This window comes from Misgurnus anguillicaudatus, chromosome 24, assembly GCF_027580225.2.
Source record: "Misgurnus anguillicaudatus chromosome 24, ASM2758022v2, whole genome shotgun sequence".
Taxonomy (NCBI): domain Eukaryota; kingdom Metazoa; phylum Chordata; class Actinopteri; order Cypriniformes; family Cobitidae; genus Misgurnus; species Misgurnus anguillicaudatus.
Window position 1 is genome coordinate 26,844,429 of NC_073360.2, and position 22,342 is coordinate 26,866,770.

The following is a 22,342-nucleotide window of genomic DNA, read 5'->3' on the forward strand; positions in this document are numbered from 1 at the left end:
TCAAAATTAGTTCATGTTCTCAATTGATAGTCTTGTTAGTGTTGTAGTACTCGAGATCGGTCTTGGTCTCAATTTTTAAAGGTCTTGGTCTCGTCTCAAATCGACCACAATTTTACTCGGTCTCGTCTCGGTCTCAGATAAAGAGGACTCAGAATTTTATTTAAAGACCACAACTGATGGCATATCACGAAATAATTTTTTATCATTAATTATTAAATAATTATTATAATTATTATAATTTACTGATTTTTATGGTGCCAATTTATTATTATTATTTTATTATTATGTTATCAACTTCTCTCTTGGCATACACATACATGAGAAGGGCCTAATATTCATATTCCACATTTTATCATAAGTGTTTTAATGCAGTGACTTGCACTGGTCTAGGTCTCGGCCTGTCTTGATCTTGACTTGGTCTCAACCCTTCAAAGTCTTGGTCTTGTCTCGGTCTCGGCCTGTCTTGGTCTTGGTCATGACTTGGTCTCGGTTTAGGTGGTCTTGACTGTTACATGTCCTCAGCTGTTTTACAAGCCATAATAAAGATTGTTTTTATTCTATTGGGATTGATTAAACAAATATGGGGTTAGTCTTCATTAATGTAATTTAGTATTAAAAATAAAACATTAATAGACAGATAAATATTTTAATTAGAACCTAATATATATAAGTGTATTGTTCTAATACAGTAACAATCATAATTGTTGTAACTATAAAATTTGGCGAATTACAACAATGCTACTACAATAATTTAGTATTAAAGGAATAAATGAAAAAAGTAAATAAAATTGGGAATAAATGAATAAAAAAGTATTTTTAAAACAGAAATAATCATAACTTTTTTATTACACAAATGCAAAAAATTATACAAAGATTTATAAATAAATATACAACTCACAACAAGTGGAAAAAAATAAATAAACATACATAAAAATGTAAACGTAAAAAAAGGTCATGCCAGTGGTAAATTGCAACAATTTAAAGTAACAAAAAGCTTAATAGGTCTTTCTTGCTTTTTTTGTTCTTTCTTTTGTCTAATGTAGTACCATATTGTTTAATTCTTTTATAAAATGTTTATAGTTTGGCTTAGCTTTCTTTCATTTTTTCAGTAATAATCATAACTTTCCTAAATATAACAATTTGACGGAATGTGGTTACCATGGTATTTTGTTCACGAGCACATGACGCTATCGCTTTCAGTGGGTGGAGCTTAACCCGGTGGGAGGGTCTTAGCCGTACTCGCTACTGCTTGATTGACAGTTGTAACGAGGAAAAGGCTCTTCATACCTCGAGGCAAGTGCGAGAATTCACCGCATCAACTTTTAAGAATGGAGCAATAATCGTAAAAAGTCTTCTCTGAGGTATGTTTACTAGCTTATTCAAGCGACCACGCGAACTAAATTGACACCTCTGTAAAACCACGCATGAAATATTCATAACTTTAACCTTATCTCTTGAACTTCAAACCGTGAATTCGTGATGGATTTGCCATAACCGTTATAATGTATGTTTGTTTTGACCGTGGGAAAGTGATGTGTGGTGAGCGTGCAACATGTTGCGCATGTGCTTATTTTGGGATAAAGTAGCATATAAACACATTAAAATGTAACATTTATTTTATAACCTCATCCCAAGAGTTGTGAAGATAACATTGACAGTCAGTTTGTAGGAATGCTAATGTGTATTATGTAGTAGTATGCATACTAGTTTTCCAAACCGTTAATTCTTATGATTAACCGTAAGAATACTCATTAACGTGAACCTACAGCTAGTACGACAGTAATATATCTATATATATATTTTTTACTTTTGTTATAAAATTGAACAAAAAGGAGCAGTAAATGCCAAATATGCAATGCATGTATGTAAATATCATACTCTAATGGTACTGCCAATACTTATTATGTAAAAACATTTTACAAAGTCCAATGTAACAAATATATTAAAGAGTTCTCCATGACTCTTAAGTTGAAAATATTTGCTCACTAAAAGATTTGTAAGCTGTAGATAAAATATATTGGAATAATATTATATAACGAGTTTGGCTGCTTAGAGCATAATGTAGTGTAGCAGGGGTACATTCAATTATTTTTGTGAAGGTGCTGCTTATGTTGGTTGCAAGCAACTACAATGTTGGTATCAGTTTTCTGTGTTAAAATAATGATTCTTGTTGTTTTAGAATAGGAATAATAATCACATTAAAGTGAAAAGATCAATGTGAATTGACTTTTCACAGCGTAAGTGATTTGTTTTAATTCATTTTATTGTAGCTGTCATTACACAGCCAGCTTTCAAATTCTGACAGACTGTTCCAAGACATCTTTTCATCTGAACATCCATGCTCGTTTCTCAGGCAACCGTGCTGATTTTAGTTCACTACTATAAATATGCGAAGAGGTGGGCATGCTGGAGCTTTATGATCTGGTATGTTTTACATAGTCGTGTTCTTCCTCCAGTATTTTTTTTGCTTTCCTCGTGTTCATCCGCCAACGCATATTTCCTCTAAAACACCCTTGAGATCAGTTTAGATGCAACTTGGCTTGCACGTTGCAGATCAGACAATGGACGATGCCTAACATCTTCACCTGACACTTGAGACGGTTGACGTCTTTTGTGATTGCCAAACGTTTGATAGTTGAACCCGATCCAACGGCTGATTTCCTCTTTCCACCTTGAAGACCTAACAATTGAGTGTTTGTTGGACGTATCGATGCCGTGCTCAGAAAGGAACAGAATCACCTGGATGTAACTGGATATAAGCGCTGCTGTTGGTGTCAGTGCCATCGGCTTTCTGCGATGTCATAGTGAGAAGAGTTGTTAGCTCCACCCCCAACAGTTTCCGAGCCATTTGATTGGATGTATACATTGGATAAATATAAGCCCGGCCTCTTCTTGCTGACAGGCGAGCGGTTAGAGGGACAGGTGCAGGGTGAAGACCCAGATGCCCTGAAAGACCCCATTATCATTGGAGCGGAAAAAAGAGTACATTCATGCGCCAGCCTCAACCCTGGGAAAGATACTCTCGTTGGCAAGCTGTGGGGATAGTTTTTATTTCACTGCCAGGGCCCAGAGTCTCAGCTTTAGTGCTAGGAAGACATGTAAAATTCTTCAACCAATAATAATTTACAGTGGCCCCAAAGAAATTTGGACAATTGCAACAAAATACATGGATTTTATTGCATTTAAAAACAAACAGACTTGGGTTTGATATTTTGTTATCTAATGACATTCTGTATTAGCCTAAGCAACTTTATGGGACCACTGTATTGTTTTTAAATCTCAAGCTTAATTTTCTAGGGACTTAAACTTTTTCTTGACTTGTGTGCATGTCCTTAAAGGGATAGTTTACACCAAAATTAAAACGTTATCATTATTTACTTTTTGAACCACCAATGTGTTCATTTGGGTCACCATCTGCTTTGGCCACCATACTCCCACTGAAACCAGAAAATACTTTAAGCTTCAAAAGGACCCAAAAATGTTAAATAAATAACTCCACTCGACTTGTATCATATATGTTATAGTAAGTGTCCTGAAAAAATGTACTTCTATCTTCTTGTTGTGGATATCGCTTTTGTTTCAGTTGTTAGACATTATTTACACATTATTTAAATGTGAACTTCCTACAATTGCCCTAAACAACAGTTCAGCCACACTTGAAGAAAAATTTGCATTTGGCTTCTGAAGCACAAAGAATTACATTGGGGTTCAAAGGACATGGGAGTGAGTAAATAATGACAACATTTTCATTTTTTGGTAAACTATCCCATCAAGTACTATGTGAATGAGAAACAAGTAGATGCTTGGCCAAACAAGTCATGTAGGGTCCAGGTGGCAACTGAAGCACTTGAGATCAGGTGAAAAGCTCCTTTGATGACTAACTTGATACGTTTTCATCATTCAATGGCATTAAACAATTGCCTGGCCTATATTACTATCTCTACTTTGGATATCTTTGTTTGCTTAGAAGTATCAATAGTTCAATATTGGTTAATAAATAATGATTGCTTTTTGTATTTGACATTGACTTTCATCCAAAACTACTCGCAGTGCATTCAACTAAACTTTTTTAACAACATGTGTGTTCTCCTGGGATCTAATTTGTTGCGCAAAATCACTTTACAGGAACATCTTTTTTCCCAAATAATAATCTAGCCATTGAGTTTCTAGAGGTCTCATAAATTGGAGCATTTTTTAAATTAACATTCATGTAAAAAGTGTTTGCATTGGTAATTCAATGAGTGCAAATAATTGAGAAATAACATGTGAGGTGGGTCAATAAGAGACAAAGTTCACACATCCAGCGGAGTGCATAGCGTCTGTTTATTTGCATTGTGGCACATGTTAGTTGCTGTTGCAATGCTCGCTTGTCCCGCTATTTCCATTCTTTAAAATTTAGTAATAAACTAGTTTATTCTAATAATAGGTGTTTATTAATAATTCACCATGCGTATGCAAATTCAGATGTCCCTCACCATGGCAGTGCTTCTCAAATAGTGGGGCGGGACCCCCAGGGGGGGCTCGAAACGACACCAGGGGGGGCACGCAAGACCCCAGGGAAAATACTTTTTCAGGAAGTGATTTTTAAAGACATTACACCCCAATCACTCTGATAAGCCGCTTGTGGTTTTTATTATTATTTATTGATTATATTTAAATTTTCAGTATCAAATGGTCAAAAAATATTATACTTTAAATAAGGATTGATTTTTTTTTTCAGGCAAATTCATGCATTTTAAGTCTTTTCTGTTACAGACTAAAAAACAATGTTAATAAAGTTATTCTTTGTTGTAAGTTGATCGATATTTCTTTTTTTGTGTTTTCTCAATGTTAATAAGAATACAATGTTTTGCAGATGTGTAATTTTATCGACAAATTATACTATTTACAGTCGCGGCGGAGAGTTGGGGGGGGCGCGAAATGTTTACCTCTTCCTAGGGGGGGGGCGTGACAGAAAATAATTGAGAAGCACTGCACCATGGCAACAGCTTGCTGAATTCTCCCAGTACCTGGAGGTGTTGGCTGTCTTGGTCGAACTGTTGCATACTTTCACAGCCCACAGAGGCCTGCTCTGCATTTTTGACATAAAACGTTTGACTTTTGGAGTTTAAAAGTTTTCTTAAAAGCATTTCTAATGACTGGTGAATTTACATTTAGAAGCTTTAATCCAAAACAACTTACAGTTAATTATAAAGTATACATTTTACCCACATTTGTGTTCTCTGGGAATCAAACCCATGATATTTTGTGCTGCTAATGCAATGCTTTACATGAGCTAATGTATGGGGACACATTTTTAGCAACATAATTTTTCAGTTTATCTGATATTAATAGATTCTTGTGTAGCCTTTTCTATATTATCAGCAGTCTTTCTCCATTCATTTTTAATTGTGTTCTTCAAAAACGTTGGCTAGTTTGTGTCAATTTTCTATGCTTGTGTTCCTGATTTTTATTTTGTAGAGCATTGTGTTAGCAAAGCAGTGGTGATGGGTTTGATTTTCATGGGACAGCTATATTTATGATATGTATTTCTTGAATGCACTAAGTGGCTTTGGATTTAACAATTCTGCCTAAATGCATAATGTTACAGTTTTTCTCAGTCGCTTGGTGCATTTCTCACATCACTATTTACATTTGCACAACAGTTAATGCAGTTCTCAAAACAATTAGTACAAATTGCAAAACCTAGTTGATAACCTGCAAAAGCATGTCACTTGCTCAAAATGGATAGGTCATTCATCAAAAGCAAGTATTCATGAAAGTGTCAGTGTCATCAAAATGAAAAGTCCTGACATCATTGTTTATGAACAAGATATTCAAATGGCTTAGTCATGTTTTCATAATGACAGTTTACTCTATAAATGTTTTCCAATGCAAAAAGTCTGATCTTGGTGACACTACCTGAAAATGCTCAAGGCAGCACTATACTATTTGCACAGCTATTTGAACAATACAGTAAAGTTACACATTGTACACTGTATTTAGTGATGTAACTGAATATGTATGTTTCACATTTTTACTGCATATGCTCTTTGCAATTTGTTCACAGCATTGTGCAAAAAAAAATACACCCTTATTTACAACAAACATAAACTCCCTTTGGGTAGAGCTGTGCACAACTGTAAACAATATTGCAGTACATATAGGAACTAAACATACAACAAACATAGTACTGTAATTATTCTTGCACATCCAGACATTCCTCTCTCGCTGGCCACATAATTTCTGAAATTGTTCAATTTAGGAGACATTTTTGGGGAAAAAAGATTTTTTTTTTAATTATTTTGACAACTAGTTCAACATTTTTGTATGTAATGACTTAAGCAATGAAATGAGGACTATTGGTTTTATATGGAATGACTATCCAGCATTCACAAGTATAGTTCATATTGACTGACATGACATAAGCAAATGATAATGTTATAAAACAGCAGAGAATAGCATGAAAGCAATAAGAAACTGCTACTATGATGTGCACAAATGACTAAATGTTGCGAAGGTTGAACTAACTGTTGTGCAAATGTAATAGTGATTTGAGAAATGCACCAAAGCGACTGAGAAAAACTGTAATACTTAAGTACAATACACTTTTAACTCTAGAGGGCGCAGTTGCACCATTGTTTTTTGTTGAATAACACAGCAGTGGTTCTCAACTCCAGTTCTCGCCCCCCCTCCCAGAACATTTTAGATGTCTCCATAATAAAAAGAAAACCCTGATTCAGTTCAGTAGCTGGTTAGTTAGTGTGTTAATTAAGGAAAGTTTCAAACATCCTGGAAGGAGCCCGATGAGTGGAATCAGGTATTTCATATAAGGAGACATCTAAAACATTATGGGATGGGGGCGAGGACTGGAGTTGAGAACCACTGGAATAGCACATTGGGCTTATCCAAACACAAAAGTCAAAGAAATGTTAAATATGGTCTTAAAAGTTTTTTTATCTGAAGGTGTATGATTAAATGCTTAAAGGAATATTCCATTTTCTTAAAAGAAACATCCAGATAATTTACTCACCACCATGTCATCCAAAATGTTGATGTCTTTCTTTGTTCAGTCGAGAAGAAATTATGTTTTTTGAGGAAAACATTGCAGGATTTTTCTCATTTTAATGGACTTTAATAGAGCCCAACATTTAATACTTAACTCAACACTTAACAGTTTTTTTCAACAGAGTTTCAAAGGTCTATAAACGATCCCAAACGAGGCATAAAGGTCTTATCTAGCGAAACGATTGTCATTTTTGACAAGAAAAATAAAAATATGCTCTTTTAAACCACAACTTTCCGTCTAGGTCCGGTCCAGCGCGACCTAACGTAAATGCGTAGTGACGTAGGGAGGTCACGTGTTACATATATAAAACGCAAATTTGCGGACGATTGTAAACAATAAACTGACACAAAGACATTAATTAGTATCAGTTGACATACAACAACGTCGGAACGGTCCTCTTTCAACGCACTTGTAAACACTGGGGCGGAGTTTCGCGTTCGTCCTCTGTGACCTCTTGACGTCATAACGTGTTGCATGGGGTCACGCTGGCGCATCACGACCAGATCTAGACGAGAAGTTGTGGTTTAAAAGTGGATCTTTCTAATTTTTCTTGTCAAAAATGACAATCGTTTCGCTAGATAAGACCCTTATGCCTCGTTTGGGATTGTTTATAGTCCTTTGAAACTCCGCCGAAAAAAACTGTTAAGTGTTTAGTAAATGTTGGGCTCCATCAAAGTCCACTAAAACGAGAAAAATCCTGCAATGCTTTCCCCAAAAAACACAACTTCTTCTCGACTGAACAAAGAAAGACACCAACACCCTGGATGACATGGTGGTGAGTAAATTATCTGGATTTTTCTTTTAAGAAAATGGAATATTCCTTTAACATTACTTTTGTAGACAAAACAAGATTAATTTCTGTTATTACAAAACTACAATTTTATTTTAAAATATTATTTTTGAAATGGATGACGTAGACTGAATATTGAAGGAAAACCAGCCAATTAGAGCCCAGATCAAATGTAAAGTCCTTTGATAATTTTTTAAATTCATCCTTGATAAAATGACATGCGTATGGTTTTGGAATTTCTAGGCAAAGGGTGACTTCACTTCAGATAAAATATAACAGAGTTTGGATTTATTTTGGATGCTTTTAGTTACATTGTGCTATGTCATAGTTTGGACGAGTAAATTATTATTCTAGTGTGAAAAAAATAGAAATAAGTGGTTATAGATAGATAGATAGATAGATAGATAGATAGATAGATAGATAGATAGATAGATAGATAGATAGATAGATAGATAGATAGATAGATAGATAGATAGATAGATAGATAGATAGACTTTACATCCTAAATCAGTTGTGGTTTTCCACAATTTGTCTGGCTTGGTGTTGGGGTACATAAGACAAAAAGTTACTCTGTATTTCACATCATGCCATGGTTACTGGGTAGGCTGGGTGTGACAGGCTGTGACTAACCCAGATTAAGAAAAAAACGAATAATTGTAAAAAAATGTATGCGTAATAGTACAGTATGTCTATTCTTAAATGTATTAGCAGCCTAAACTGGCATACGTTTAAAACAGAAAACCCTTTAAGTGCACACAAAGTGTGTTTGTGTTTCTCACATGGGTAGCTGTGGAAAAATCCATTCACTTAGGTGTGGGCCGTTTCTGTTACTATTTCTAAGTACAAATAAGCGTCAGAAGGTAAAAGCAGACTTTTTTACATGGGTGTCTCATTCAGTCCTAATGGGTTTACACCCATGAGGCAACTATTCCGATTGCATTGTGTATGTGTGTGTGAGCATTTGACTCACTTGTGTCAGAAGTGATTATGTAGTTCACATCACATTTGATTTTAAAGCAAGTTCCTCCATCTCGGGGAAAGCCTCTCATTTACATTTTTGCATGTAGCAGATGCCTTTATCCAAAGCAATTTGCAGTACATCCAAACTATACATTTTTGTAAGTGTGTTCCTTGGGAATCAAACCCACCTTTTGCGCCCAAGGAGGAACACAATTTAACGTGAAGATCTGAAGATTCCAGCACAGATAGGCTCTCATCCACATTATCTTTGGGGAATCCCACCCTTTGGACTACGAGAACTAAATGAGATTGAAGTAGAGGAAATGACTTGTTTGTGATAACAGTTCAAATCAGGGAGTTTCTGAGCGCGCTCACTAAAGCGTTTCCTGTGTCTCTGTAAGTCTGTCTCCTCTTTCAATTTCTCTTTCTCTCTTCTTTTACCTCTGCTTTTCTTTTGGTCATGGGGGCGGTGCGGTAATCCAACACCTGCTTGTTTTTATAAAAAGTGTACAGTAACTGGCTAAACTGCTTTGACAAGTGCGAGGGGGTTAAAACAGACTGGCCGTTCTGAGCCGGGCTACTATCTGCCTGCATCTCTCTACCACACACACACACCCATGCGTGCACGCACAGTATAAGTACTGTAACAGCCCAGAATAAAGACACAGCTCTGTGTCAGGAAGAGTAAGAGAGAATTAAGAGTAGAAATAAACTTAACTACCACAAATTCAATGCTGCCACTGAGGAGTTATTGACAGATATCAAGAGGCTCACCGGCTGAAAATGTCGGGCTGTGAGGAGCTGGAGATACACCAGGATGGTTCAAAGGAGGTCGAGTTGAAGACCATGGATGGCTTACCTGAGGACCTGATGCCTAGCGGCGAATTACGCGGAAAGTTCAAGATGTTGCGATCTAGGAAAAGGCCCACTATTTTGGCATGTATGTAGCGATTGGTTTGTGTTTATTTGTTGTCACTGATGGTTTAAGACATTAGAGGTTGGATTGGTAATGAAAGCGCACTTTGGTATGGTGGTCAGAAGACTCTACTGGTCAGTTCAGCTCTTTCTGTCCACCTTGTGTGAAATGCCTCACTGTCTATAGGCATTTATTGGTTACCACAGGAATGTGGTGTCATATTTGTTAAAATAGACTGTTGTTTTTGGTTCATCACTTCTGAATGTGAACCAACGGGGGTGCAAATGTGAAGACTGACATATTCAAATCAGAGTAATGATCAAGGTTGTGTGAAAGTTGATAATCAAAGTGAAAAAGGCAAAACGCTGCTTTAGTTTTGCATGCAAAGTCATCTGAATGAAGTTTTATTACTGAATTGTTCTAGACTGCCCTTATTTAACAGTGTGTCTTTACAGTGAGATCTTAAAATGGAAATTAAATAAATTTGGGTGAAAGTTGAACTGAAAATTTCACACATAATTGTGACAAAATTGTGCCTGTGAAAAACAAGCTAAAGTTTTTTTTAGATTTAAAGGACAATCTGTAAAAATATAACCTTGATGTCTTTAATATTTAATGAGTAAGGTCATGAAATCATAGTGAAATTAATGAGTGAAATCAAACTTTAATGCTCCTAATCTCAAAATTTGATTATGAGACTTTAGCATTGTTTTCACAGGCAGGTTCACAATTGTTTTTGGTATTTCATGACCATCATAGCATGTTAGGCTTTCATGGGCTTGAATTTGTGGAAAACCTGATGAGCCATGTTGTCCCAGCGCGATTTGAGATTTGTCCAAAGCATTTTGTGTGCTTCAATGGAAGCAATAAAATCGTACAACTGCACTTATTTGTCACATATTAAGAAATAAAAAATTGAAATAGTGCTACAGTATATTGTAAATGTTTCTATAAATAATTGTTTTGTCTTGTGAGATGTTTTCAAAATACATTTTGACACACGATTTTAATTAACTCCTATTTAAAAAAAAGTTTACGGCAGCATTTTTTGTGATTTTCACAAAAGATACACATAATGCCTTCCAGGAAAATTTTCTTCTAAACATACAAATATATCAAATAAAAGAACAGATCCTCTGCTTTTAAACAGACAGACAAACAAAATGGGGGGAAAAGATTCATCCTATCTTCGGAATGACAGATACCATAATTTTACTGCGATTTTCACACAAGTTTCACAAAATGCCTTCCAGGAAATGTTTCTTCTATAAATATATAAACATACAAATATTTCTTATGAAAGAACAGACCCTCTGCTTTCAAACAGACAAACAAACAAAACAGGAAAAAAATGTTTCATCCTCTTTTTATTTTTTTTATTTTATATCCTCTTAAATATGGGTAGGTTTCTTCACAAATACAAAATTTTGAGCAAAAAGCTGAAATAATTGCATTTTTGTAAAGGAATATTGTTAGAGATTAGATTCAGAACGATGATCAAAACATACACGGACTTTAAAATGTTGTTAAATTAGTTTTTGCTTCAGTTTTTTTTATAAATTGGTTAATCTACACTCTAAAAACAAACGGTGCTATATAGCACCAAAAGTGGTTCTTTGCTCGTAATCATAGAAGAACCGTTTTTAGTGCCATATAGCACCGGTGAAGCACCAGTGAAGCACCTGTGTAGAACCATATAGTGCTATGTAGAACCATATTTGGTGCTATAGTGGTTCTATATGGCCCCTATATGGTTCTACACAGGTGCTTCACTGGTGCTTCACCGGTGCTATATGGCACTAAAAACGGTTCTTCTATGATTACGATCCAAAGCAACAGTTTTGGTTCTATATAGCACCGTTTGTTTTTTTAGAGTGTAGTGGATAATAGCGGAATTACAGATTACCGTAAAAACTCGTCAGGGAAGCGTCAGTGGATAACTTGCCAGTGGCAGGGAAAGAGTTAAAAATGAGGAAACGCAGAGACGGCTTAGATTGATAAGAGATTCAGGCATTAAAAGATACTGTGTGTGGGTCCATGAAAAAAATCTGTGGAAGAGAATCAGAGAAAAGTGAAAAGGGAGAATGAGGGGCCGGGGTAGATGGGGGGCAAGAGGAGTGAGTGCTGGTACTGCTATCTACAATGACGCCCGCATCAGTAAAACATACTTTACATTCCATCTCTTCATCAGAGGATGAAAATGCATTTAATAGGCTCCTAATGGGAGTCAACCTGCTGAACAACCTGCTTTCACTCCTACACATGACAACATATTTATCAATGTTAACTTACTAATGAAAGGTTGCAAAGTAAATGTGATTATTTGTTTTTGGAGTCCCATGTGTTACATATCTGTATACCTTTCATTTATTCTTTCTTTCGTTCTTTTTTTCTTAAACATCTTGGTTCACTTAAGTTTTATTGTGATTTAAGTGATTGCGTTGTCATTTCACCTATGATGCTTTTAAACCCTGTTGTAATGGATTGTGCCCTTTACTTTTTACATCAGGACGTTTTAGGGCATCAAACTATTGACTTACATTGTATGGTGGCAATAGGCAGGTTGATAGAAGGGTAGATGTTGGCTGTTTCATTCAAAGTCGGGATTATGGTGATCAGTGTTTGTTTTAGATGGAAATGACTCTTATCTTGTCAGTTTCTTTTTGACTGCTATAACTTTATGTGTTTAAAACAAGTTTGTTATGGCAGAGAAAAGACGTTATGGTGTTATGTTTTAACACTCAGTAAGATTGTGACAATATATGAAGAGCTCTTTTCCAAAACGCGATAAACGCCATTTTTAAAAAAAATGAGTTTGTCATGTCATTTGGCTGTGTACTGAACCTATTCACTGCTCCATGAACGTTTCATGCCAAATCACTACATTTCCTTGTTAAAATGTAGGTACAAGATGCCGTTCTTTTCCAAAACGCGATAAGCGCCGAGTCTATTTTTAGCCTAAACGCGATTTATCCTCTCGACCAATCAGAACTCGATGAGCGTTCGACGCAATCCAATGGCGGCGCTCTGAACAGATGTTTGTTTATGTTCATTCATTACTCAAAATGAGGATTAATGTCATGTTAATACATCATCCGGAGAAGGTACCCGTTTGCAAGTCGATCTTCATCAAAGTGTTTGGTATGTACAACTTTCGTTTCAGAACTGGCTCGGTTAATACCGTTTTGTACGTTCGCGATAAAGTTTAATTACTGTGAAGAAGCCTGCTAACGTAAAATGAAAAGTAATGAATAGTTCGATAGCCTGCTGATAGACAGACTGGCGTTTGATACATTGATCAATGTCGTGCAAAAGTACAAAATGTGGCTAGTGACCAATGCAGGGACATCTGTAAAGTTGTGCTTTTTGGATTGGACATTATGAGCGCGTTGTTACATGGTATGTCATTGAGAACAGAACGAGGGGAGCTCGCTGTGTGTGCGTGTGAGGTTAATACAAACTGTGTGTAGACGAGAGAGAGAGAGAGAGAGAGAGAGAGAGAGAGAGAGAGAGAGAGAGAGAGAGAGAGAGAGAGAGAGAGAGAGAGAGAGAGAGAGAGAGAGATGTGAAATATATTAAGCAAAAGAGGGCTTAATATAACGCCCTGCTAAGGAGAAAACTGAAATGGTGGAGGGAGTAATAGCAAGTTAGTTATGTGTAATTCTGTTTATTTCATACTGCCTCCAATTTATATCACAATCTGAATAATTTACTTATTAATTTATAGTAGAGTCCCTGAGTATATGTTGGATGTTCTGTTATTTGTTTTTTTGTTTTTGTAAAGAAAAAACATCAATTTATGGAAAAAAATTATGGATTTATAGCGTTTTGAAAAAAAATAAAATTATCTTTGAATTTATAATCAACAATATTGTCGTTTGATTTAATAATCATTATTCAACATGTTCAGATTGAGCAAAAAAACAATTATAACAGAATAAATTGAATATTCACAAAATGTGTGGGTCTGGGTAAAAAATTTACTTTTTCTGAAAACAATTGAAATGGATTTATAGCGTTTTGGAAAAGAGCTCTTCATATACATCCAGCAGTGTTCATTTAACTCCCTCACATATTTAGTCCTCACATATGTATACTGGCCTGATACTGTAAATATGTGCATTATAAAGTTGTTGACTTCGTGGGTCATGGAGAGAGGCATTATGGGATTATGCCTTGAGTGAATCCGGATGTGCAATACTTGCCAGGGGATCACAGGTTCAGCATCTGCTTTTGAAGAGTCACTGTTTACATTAGCATTTAGACAAATTTGTTGATCTGACCAATCCCTTTAGCTGTTTTTTAATAACTTTACTAATAACTCTATCAAGACTTTTAAGTTTGATTTACAGCAGTATACGTCTTAATGCTCAAAAATCACTGATGTTTATCTTCACCTGGCATTCTGAAATCCTCTGCACAGTACACTTTGTGGAGGAGACCGATTTTGCTTGATTTTGCTTGCTAAAAATGTCACAACTGACCCCTTTTGCACTGCATTGATCAGACTGCTGTTTGCACCTTCTGACCTTTGCTGGCTTTTATGAACTGTATACTTGTAGGAAAACGCTACTTAGTCCCTCAGCAAAATAAATGAATACCACTTTGAGATGTATTTGTGCTGACCTCATAGTTGTGTCCTGCGTTAAAGGTGCATTGTGTAACTTTTAGAAGGATCTCTTCACAGAAATGCAATATAATATACATAACTATATCATCAGTGGTGTATAAAGACCTTACATAATGAACTGTATTGTTTTTATTACCTTACTATGGGTTGACACCAGCCACGTTTGAGGCGTCAAATTTGTGTCTACCGCGTCTAGTTTGCCACTTGAGCATTTTGAGTTTACTCGTTTCATTCGCGTGTGAAAGCCGCACGTGAAATTCTAGTCATCGAGACATTCACGCGGAAATTCGCGTCATGGGAGGGGCTTCTGCGACTCCACTCACTTTTTGTAATCACGTCACTACTAGAGCAAGTTCCTGATTGGTTAACGCGCCATGTTTTTCCCCCAAAGTTAAAATTTTTCAACTTGCGTGTTTCCTGCCGCAACGCTCAATTCGCGCCATTCGTGCGGACTAGACGCGCAAATGAGGCAGAATCGTGTCTACCGCGCTGCGCAAAATGCCTCATTCGCGCCACGAGCCTCCCAGACACGTATCGACGCGTCTTCACATTGACTTAACATTGAAATCACTTGCGCTTGACGCCTCTACCACGGCTGGTGTGAATGCAGCATTAGAATAAGCCATTTTTTATCTCACTACATACAGCACGGGTCCCTTTACATGGAAGCCGCCATCATGTTTTTACAGTAGCCCTAAAAGAACAAACTGCTCTAAAGAGCCTGTTTTGTCCTTACGTTGTCTCAGATGACGACATGTTGGTCCTGTGGCAGATACCGTAGCTTCTCATTGCGTTTCGTGATTGAGTTTGGCTGCATTTCGCAATATCATTGCTAGATACCACTAAAAACACATTACACCTTTAAGGCTCCTTTGCACCAACAAAAATAAATGACAATAACATCTATAAAGATTTTTAAAGGGGACATATTACAAAAATCTGACTTTTTCCATGTTTAAGTGCTATAATTGGGTCCCCAGTGCTTCTATCAACCTAGAAAAACTGTAAACTATTCTCTACAAGAATGGGAAAAAAAAGGTAATTGAAATGTGGCTCCTCTTGTGATGTCAGAAGGGGATAATACCTCCCCTTAATCTGCACTATGCAACCACTGCACTGCAATTTAGTGCAGAGATCAGCGCATTTGCATTCAAAGGGACACATTCAAAAACGGCACATTTTTGCTCACAGCTACAAAGTGGCAATTTTAACATGTTATAATAAATGATCTATATGGTATTTTGAACTAGAACTTCACCAACGTACTCTGAGGACACCAAAAACTTATTTGGCATCTCTTTTTATTGTGTTATGTCCCCTTTAAAAATCACTCTAAATAGTAAAAAAATTGTATAAATAGTAAGGATAGTATAAAAGCCAATTGAAATTGATTTGATTGGGTGAATTGATTTAAAAGGGCTCGCACATTTAAAATAATGTATATGAAACTGATGCACACAAACTCAGAATAGATCAAATGTTATTGTCTGTTGGTGTGCATGCTAATATAGTTATTTTCCTTAAAGTTATCTTTACGATCTTGGTGAGAATGGGCCTTTAGACAAAATTTAGGCATAACATTTATATATGCAAAAACTACTTCTACTATACTTGAAAGCATTTCGATGTCTGTTAGAACTTAACCACTGTTTGTAACTCATTAGCTAGGTCTTCCTTGTATCCATAATAGTCAATAAAAAAACTAACTGCACAACTTACCTGATGTCCTCCTCTTTCCTGGTTATGCTCAGAAGCAGGAGAGGACATTTAGCTTATGAGGTGAGCGTCTCTCTCACTGGCATGGGTTGCATGCAAACATGGTTTATAATTAACCATGCGATGTTAAGAGGATTTCTGCTAGCTCTCCCTACACAGGGTTATTTAAAGTGAACCTGCCTTACAGAGAGCGAGAGAGAGAGAGAGAGAGAGAGAGAGAGGAAGAGAGGGTGGGTGTGTTAGAAGCGCTCAGAGGAGGGGGGAGCTTAATGGATCTTTGGTGCTCTATTCTGGTTCAGCATCATTGTTTTGCATCACTTGTGAGCAGCGGCTGACTCCACTCGCCCGCTCTAGACGCTGCCTCAGGCAGGGGCTGGAAACCCACAGGACCGCAGCATCACTTCAGCGCCTGCAGCCATGACCAGCCAGCAGGACTCAGGGTTCTTTGAGATCAGCATCAAGTCCCTACTGAAGTCCTGGAGCGGCTGTGAGTATTTTGGAGATCAGAGTTACGGGATCACAGCCAGTGCTGGCGTAGATGCATCCAGCTTGCGTGTTGTTCTGGTGCACGTGTTTGTTCAATTCCCCGTGGGGGGAGGGATTGTTGCTGCTGTACTGTTTTGTTATTGCTCCATTCATACTGGTCATTTAATCATTATGTGAAGGGAGTATGATTTATGATTTCTGACATATGTACATAAATAGCTTTATGTTTTGTACAGTATGCATGTGGTTGACTTGTACTCGTCGTGACTTAGGAACACTGTGTTCCTGAAATGTAAATGTACGTTTTTCAAATCAGAATGAAGCATTTTTTTTAACTTGTTTACATCAAACTAAGAACTTCGATATCAGTGAAAGATGATGCTTCAAAAATTGGATTTTATTAAAAATGTCACAGAATAAAAATATTACAGTCTACAGTCTTTTATATTGACTGTACTGTATCGAAGTAAATATTTGTTGTGTGTCTCCCTTGGCTCACGATTCTGTCTACATATCGCTTTGTAATCCCTCTCCAAGTGTTTTGGTACACAGTATACTCCCCAGAGCAATGTGCATCAGGTGCCTGTTCTCACCAGTCTAACCAGCCAATCAGCTGTGAGGGATGGTCAGCGAGCAGCCAATCGGCTTGCAGAAGGGGTGACAGTGAATGTGTACAGTCAGATGATAACCTACAAGTGTGTCCTTATGAAACCTGTGTATTTACTGTAAAGATCTCCAAACAAGCTCGCTTGCAGCTCAAATGCTAGAGCCTTGTGCTAGCAACGCAAAGAAAAAATGCATGTGGATGAATAAATGCGTATTAAATGCACTGTATAATAAGTGCTTCGGATAAAAATGTGTGCCAAGTGCATAAGTAAAAGGTAAAACCATATAACATACTCTTTTTGTAATCACTTAATGATATACATTTTTAAATAATCACCTCGTGACTGTTTAATCTTCTTTTTTTGGACCAAATCATAATCTCTCGCTGTCTGTCTGAGTAAATGGGTGAAACGTTCTTAGCACTAAATCAAATGTGCTTTGCGCAGTGTGTACCAAATATATTTTTAGCACTGGCTCAGAGGTTTAGAGCAGCGAGTGCCCTTACTCCTAATGGATAAATCCAGGAAAAATTTTCTTGTTTTTAGCTGTCAGTCTGCACATATCAGGTATCTGTTCAGTTATGTACCTTCCAGATCTTTCTGTAAATCAGTATGGAGACTCTTCAAATGGCCTTTGTGTTCGGACAGTAACATCGACTGATCTTGTTGCTCAGGTGTGGATGCCCATGGGCACAGGGAAAAGGTGACTGTAGATATGTGACCTCTGGATGTTACTTGTATAGCCTGAAGGATGTTATGAAGATACCTGACTTATGTGAGTCTGTGACTGTGCATCGACCAGACATCTTGAGTTTCACCAGCTATAGATATTGTGTACTTTAAGTTTCACATCACTTTATGTTGACAATTAAGATTTGTCCATGAAAGTTACAAGTGGGATATGAGTGGGCTTGATAACCATCTGAAAATGAGAGGGTGGCTGGAGAGATCTCATTTATTTTCAGTTTTGGCAGTTGTCCTCGGGGGCCTTTTGTACACAGTTGGAGGTTTGATAGATGTAAAAAAAACATTATTTACATCAGAGGGAGATTTTGTTAGAAGTTTTCCGTGCTTGCTGTCCACGCCCTGAAGAAAAGGAATTCGCAAAAGACACAACAGGATTTGTTTTGAAGAGATGACGTTTGATTTATGTCATAAGTACCAGTACTTTGGTAGCATTGAAGTAAAAAAGGGGTAAATAAATGACCAAAGAGTTTCGATATTTTTCCTATTTGGAACTTGACTCTTCTGTAGTTACATCGAAGACCACACGGAAAATTTTAAGTTGCGATTTGGCTAGGAACTCTCATTCTGGCGTAATAATCAAGGACTTTGCTGCCGTAACATGGCTACAGCAGGCGCAATGATATTTTGCAGCACCTGAAAATAGTCCCCTGCTATTGAAAGTAACCAAGGGGACTATTTTCTGGCAGTGCGTAGTATCACTATGCCTGCTGCAGCCATGTTACGGCAGCAAAGTCCTTGATTATTACGCCAGTTTGAGAGTATAGTTCCTCGCCATATCTGCCTAGAAAATCGCAACTTTTAATTTTCTGTCTGTCTTAGTACACAATGTAACTACAGAAGAGTCAAGTTTCAAATAGAAAAAATATCAAAACTCTTTGGTTATTTTTTAGCGCGGTGCTAATGGTCTAATCAGATTCAATGGATTATGCTAAGCTGTGCTAAAAGTGGTAGCGCCAGACCCGGAGATCAGCTGAATGGATTCCAAAACGGTACAAATCAAATGTTTAACTCTGGAGGAGCTGGAAAATGAGCACATTTTCAAGAAAAGTGCGTCCCTTTAGCATGTTAACATGAGCTGGGATAGGCTCAGGCACTCCCTGTGAATAAGCAGTATAGATCAGTGGTTCCCTGAGGGCCCTGTGATTGTGCCAGTGGGGTACATTAATACATTAATTTATGATAAATAAATTTATCATGAATTCTGTTTAATTAAACCTCAGAAAGTAAGGCTACTAACCAACAACTCTACATTGTATATTTTTATAAGTTTTGTTTAATTCAAATTGTAGGTTTTGCAATGTCATACATTTTCTTTGGGGAGGCCACCGTACACGGGGGCGCCTGTAGGGGGGGGGGGGGGTGTGAGGGCCAAAAAAGTTTGAGAATCACTGGCTTGAAAAATGGGAGTAATTAATGGCTATGCCATTGTTTATGTATTGTCTTGCTAATATTTATATTATTAAAGGTAATATTAAAGGATTAGTCCATTTTCTTTAAAAAATCCAGATAATTTACTCACCACAATGTCATCCAAAATGTCTTTCTTTGTTCAGTCGAGAGGAAATTGTTTTTTGAGGAAAGCATTCCAGGATTTTCTCATTTTGTTGGACTTTGGTGGATCCCAGCGCGTGGCAGATTTGATGCAGTTTAAAATTGCAGTTTCAAAGGACTTTAAACGATCTCAAATGAGGCATAAGAGTCTTATCTATCGAAACAATTGTAATTTTTGACAAGAAAAATAAAAAATATGCACTTTTAAACCACAACTTCTCGTCTTCCACCGGTCCTGTGACACGCCAGCGTGACCTCACGCAATACATCATCACGTCAAAAGGTCATGTCGTTTACAAGTGTGGAGAAAGAGGACCGTTCCGACGTTGTTGTATGCTGAATAATACTAATTAATGTCTTTGTGTCAGTTTATTGTTTAAAATGGTCTGCAAAGGTGCGTTTCATACATGTAGCACGTGACCTTCCACGTCATTACGCAATTACGCGAGGTCGCGTTGGCGTGTCACAGGACCGGAGATAGACGAGAAGTTGTGGTTAAAAGTGCATATTTTTCACTTTTCCTGTCAAAAATGACAATCGTTTCGCTAGATAAGACCCTTATGCCTCGGTTGGGATCGTTTAGAGTCATTTGAAACTGCAATTTTAAACAGCATTAAATCTGTTACGTGTTGGGGTCCATTAAAATCCATTAAAATGAGAAAAATCCTGGAATGTTTTCCTCAAAAAACATAATTTCTTCTTGACTGAACAAAGAAAGACATCAACATTTTGGATGACATGGTGGTGAGTAAATTATCTGGATTTTTTTTTAAAGAAAATTGACTAATCCTTTAATGAACCAAATATTAAGCTTTTGAAGAGCATTTGAGCTTTACTGTGTTATCACAATTGGTAGAAAGAATTGAATTGGGCTGTTCCATGTCTGACTTTGTGTTTTTGTATGTCTCTAGTGAATGTACAGCATGTGTGAAATAGAGAGGCGTCGTGTGAGTCTTGTATTGTCCCCGTTGAGAACAGCTCAATCCTCAGTGGCTTTAGAGCCTGATGTAATGCTCTGCTTGACTTCATCTCTTGTTTGCAGAGTCACATGTAGTAAATCAGGCTGCTGTAGTCATGCAAACTCTGTAGTCCTGTTCACTTTTATAGTCAGAAACTAGTGGTGTTGGTCCATCCAAATCTCATCACAAGGATCCTTGGGTGTTACCATACAGTTTCAGTCTATTAAGGAGCTTGTTTAAAGTGCGTGCCTCCGTTTTTATTCTCTTATGCATCTTATTTGCAAGCATAGTTTGCAACCCATGACCTGCCTACTGCTGTTCTCCTCAGGGTTGATTGTGTAATGTCACACTCCAGACTGTGTCTGTTTTTATGTGGGTGCTTGAGCAAGCAAGGGTGTGAGAGAGAGTGAATGAGTGAGCGAATCTGCGCCCAATCGAATGATGTTTACACTGTTGGTTAGCAGTGGACGGGGAATCGGCACGTATGGTGTGTACTAAGGGATAAATATAACTCTCCAGCATGCCACTGTAGCATGTCAGTCTTGCACACTTGCTCAGGCCTCAGCTAAAAATTCCAGCCTGACCTTCACTCTCGGGAAACAGCAGCCGAACTAAACAAGCACATGTGGATTTGTTATCACCTGTTTTTTTCTGAATTTCTGCACAACCGCTCTGGGACCACAAGCGTACGCGGCAGGTGGTGAACGGGAAGGGGGTTGGCCATTGCTGGAGTGATTGATAAGGACGTGTGAGTTGAGCGTTTGCAAATCTGGATCCTTTATACTGCTCACCCACTATGGATAGCACAGTCATGTGCTGGAATAAGACCAGCATGGTCAACTTCATCAAGGGTCTGGGTAGGTGCCACGAATGAAACGTTAAGTCGGAATCGGTGCGTAAATGATAATTGTAGTGTCAAAACTAGTAAACTAAAAAAAAATTTTTCAAAAAGTTTCAGAGACCTCTGCAGATCTTTTGCCTATATGCTTTTGTTGGCATGTAACAGAGATCATAACTCAAATCCTGACATTGTGTGTAAGCTGTGTATAATGAATTCTGCCTTTATCAGTGACTGATAAGTTTTAATAAAATTTGTTGTCAAAATTAACACCGCTGTCACATGAGCTCACTGCAACTCGACCACCATTGCTCGCAGTACAGTGCAGTAGCTTCTGTGTATGCTTGTAAGCACTGCCGTTGTGTTTTCTGCTTTGTGTGGCGATCTGGGTGATATTTTAAGTACACGTCATGATTTAAAGCATCTTTGTGCAACTGGTGGAAAGCCACGAAATGTTTGGGGAATTCTGAAGTGGGTGTAACTATCTGTATTAGGAAACAGCTATTGTCTGTGATACTGTAATTGAAAAAGTTTTTTAGTTTGAGTTCTCAATGAGAACACTATTTTATTAAGTAGACATTTTTATAGTGCCTTAATGAAAAAAGTGAGTAAGTATAGTGGAGTTTAAAAATATATGATGTAGCTTGTAGACACTTTTACCAGCAACTACATCTTTACCCAACACATGGGTTATTTTCAACCCAATGTTGGGACAAACTTAGTTGTTAGGTTAAGTTAAACCAGAATTTTTTATATTTCACCTAACAATGGGTTAAAACAACCCAGCATTTTGGGTTGTAACTAGGTCTTTACGGGTCCACTTAGATCTGAAAAACCCAATGTCCGACGCGAGACCCAAAGTGTTCGAGTCTAAAAGTTTCACGTGTGCCCCAGACATGGGTTTCACGTGTGTGCATCGAGTCCTTTTCCAACCCCTCCTTTGTTTGCCTAGAGTGCATTTTGTGGCTGGTGGTAGGTTAATTTTTATTGAGTCAGACCTGTTAATCACTTTGTTGCGTTTTTTGACCGACACGGTGGGCCCGATCGATTTCCACTGGCCTTGTAAATGCACCGTCTCCAAACAGTTACGTAAAGA

The 22,342-nt window shown here is 37.4% G+C and overlaps 1 protein-coding gene across 7 annotated transcripts in view; it reads left to right on the forward strand.

Annotated features, from left to right (window-relative positions):
* Positions 1-1,207: 1,207 nt before the first annotated feature.
* The window catches only part of frya (furry homolog a (Drosophila)), an 86,628-nt gene continuing 65,493 nt past the window's right edge, over positions 1,208-22,342 (forward strand). Inside the window, exon 1 of one of the 7 annotated variants that reach the window (XM_073863082.1) lies at positions 1,208-1,361. Coding sequence is in view for 6 of the 7 variants with exons in the window: in XM_073863083.1 (XP_073719184.1) it covers positions 9,582-9,738 (157 nt within the window). In the remaining variant the exon portion in view is untranslated. Of the gene's footprint in view, positions 1,362-9,499; positions 9,739-16,326; positions 16,548-20,876; positions 21,266-22,342 lie in introns of those variants that run through there. The other 6 variants (XM_073863083.1, XM_073863078.1, XM_073863079.1 and 3 more) reach the window with 6 other exon arrangements.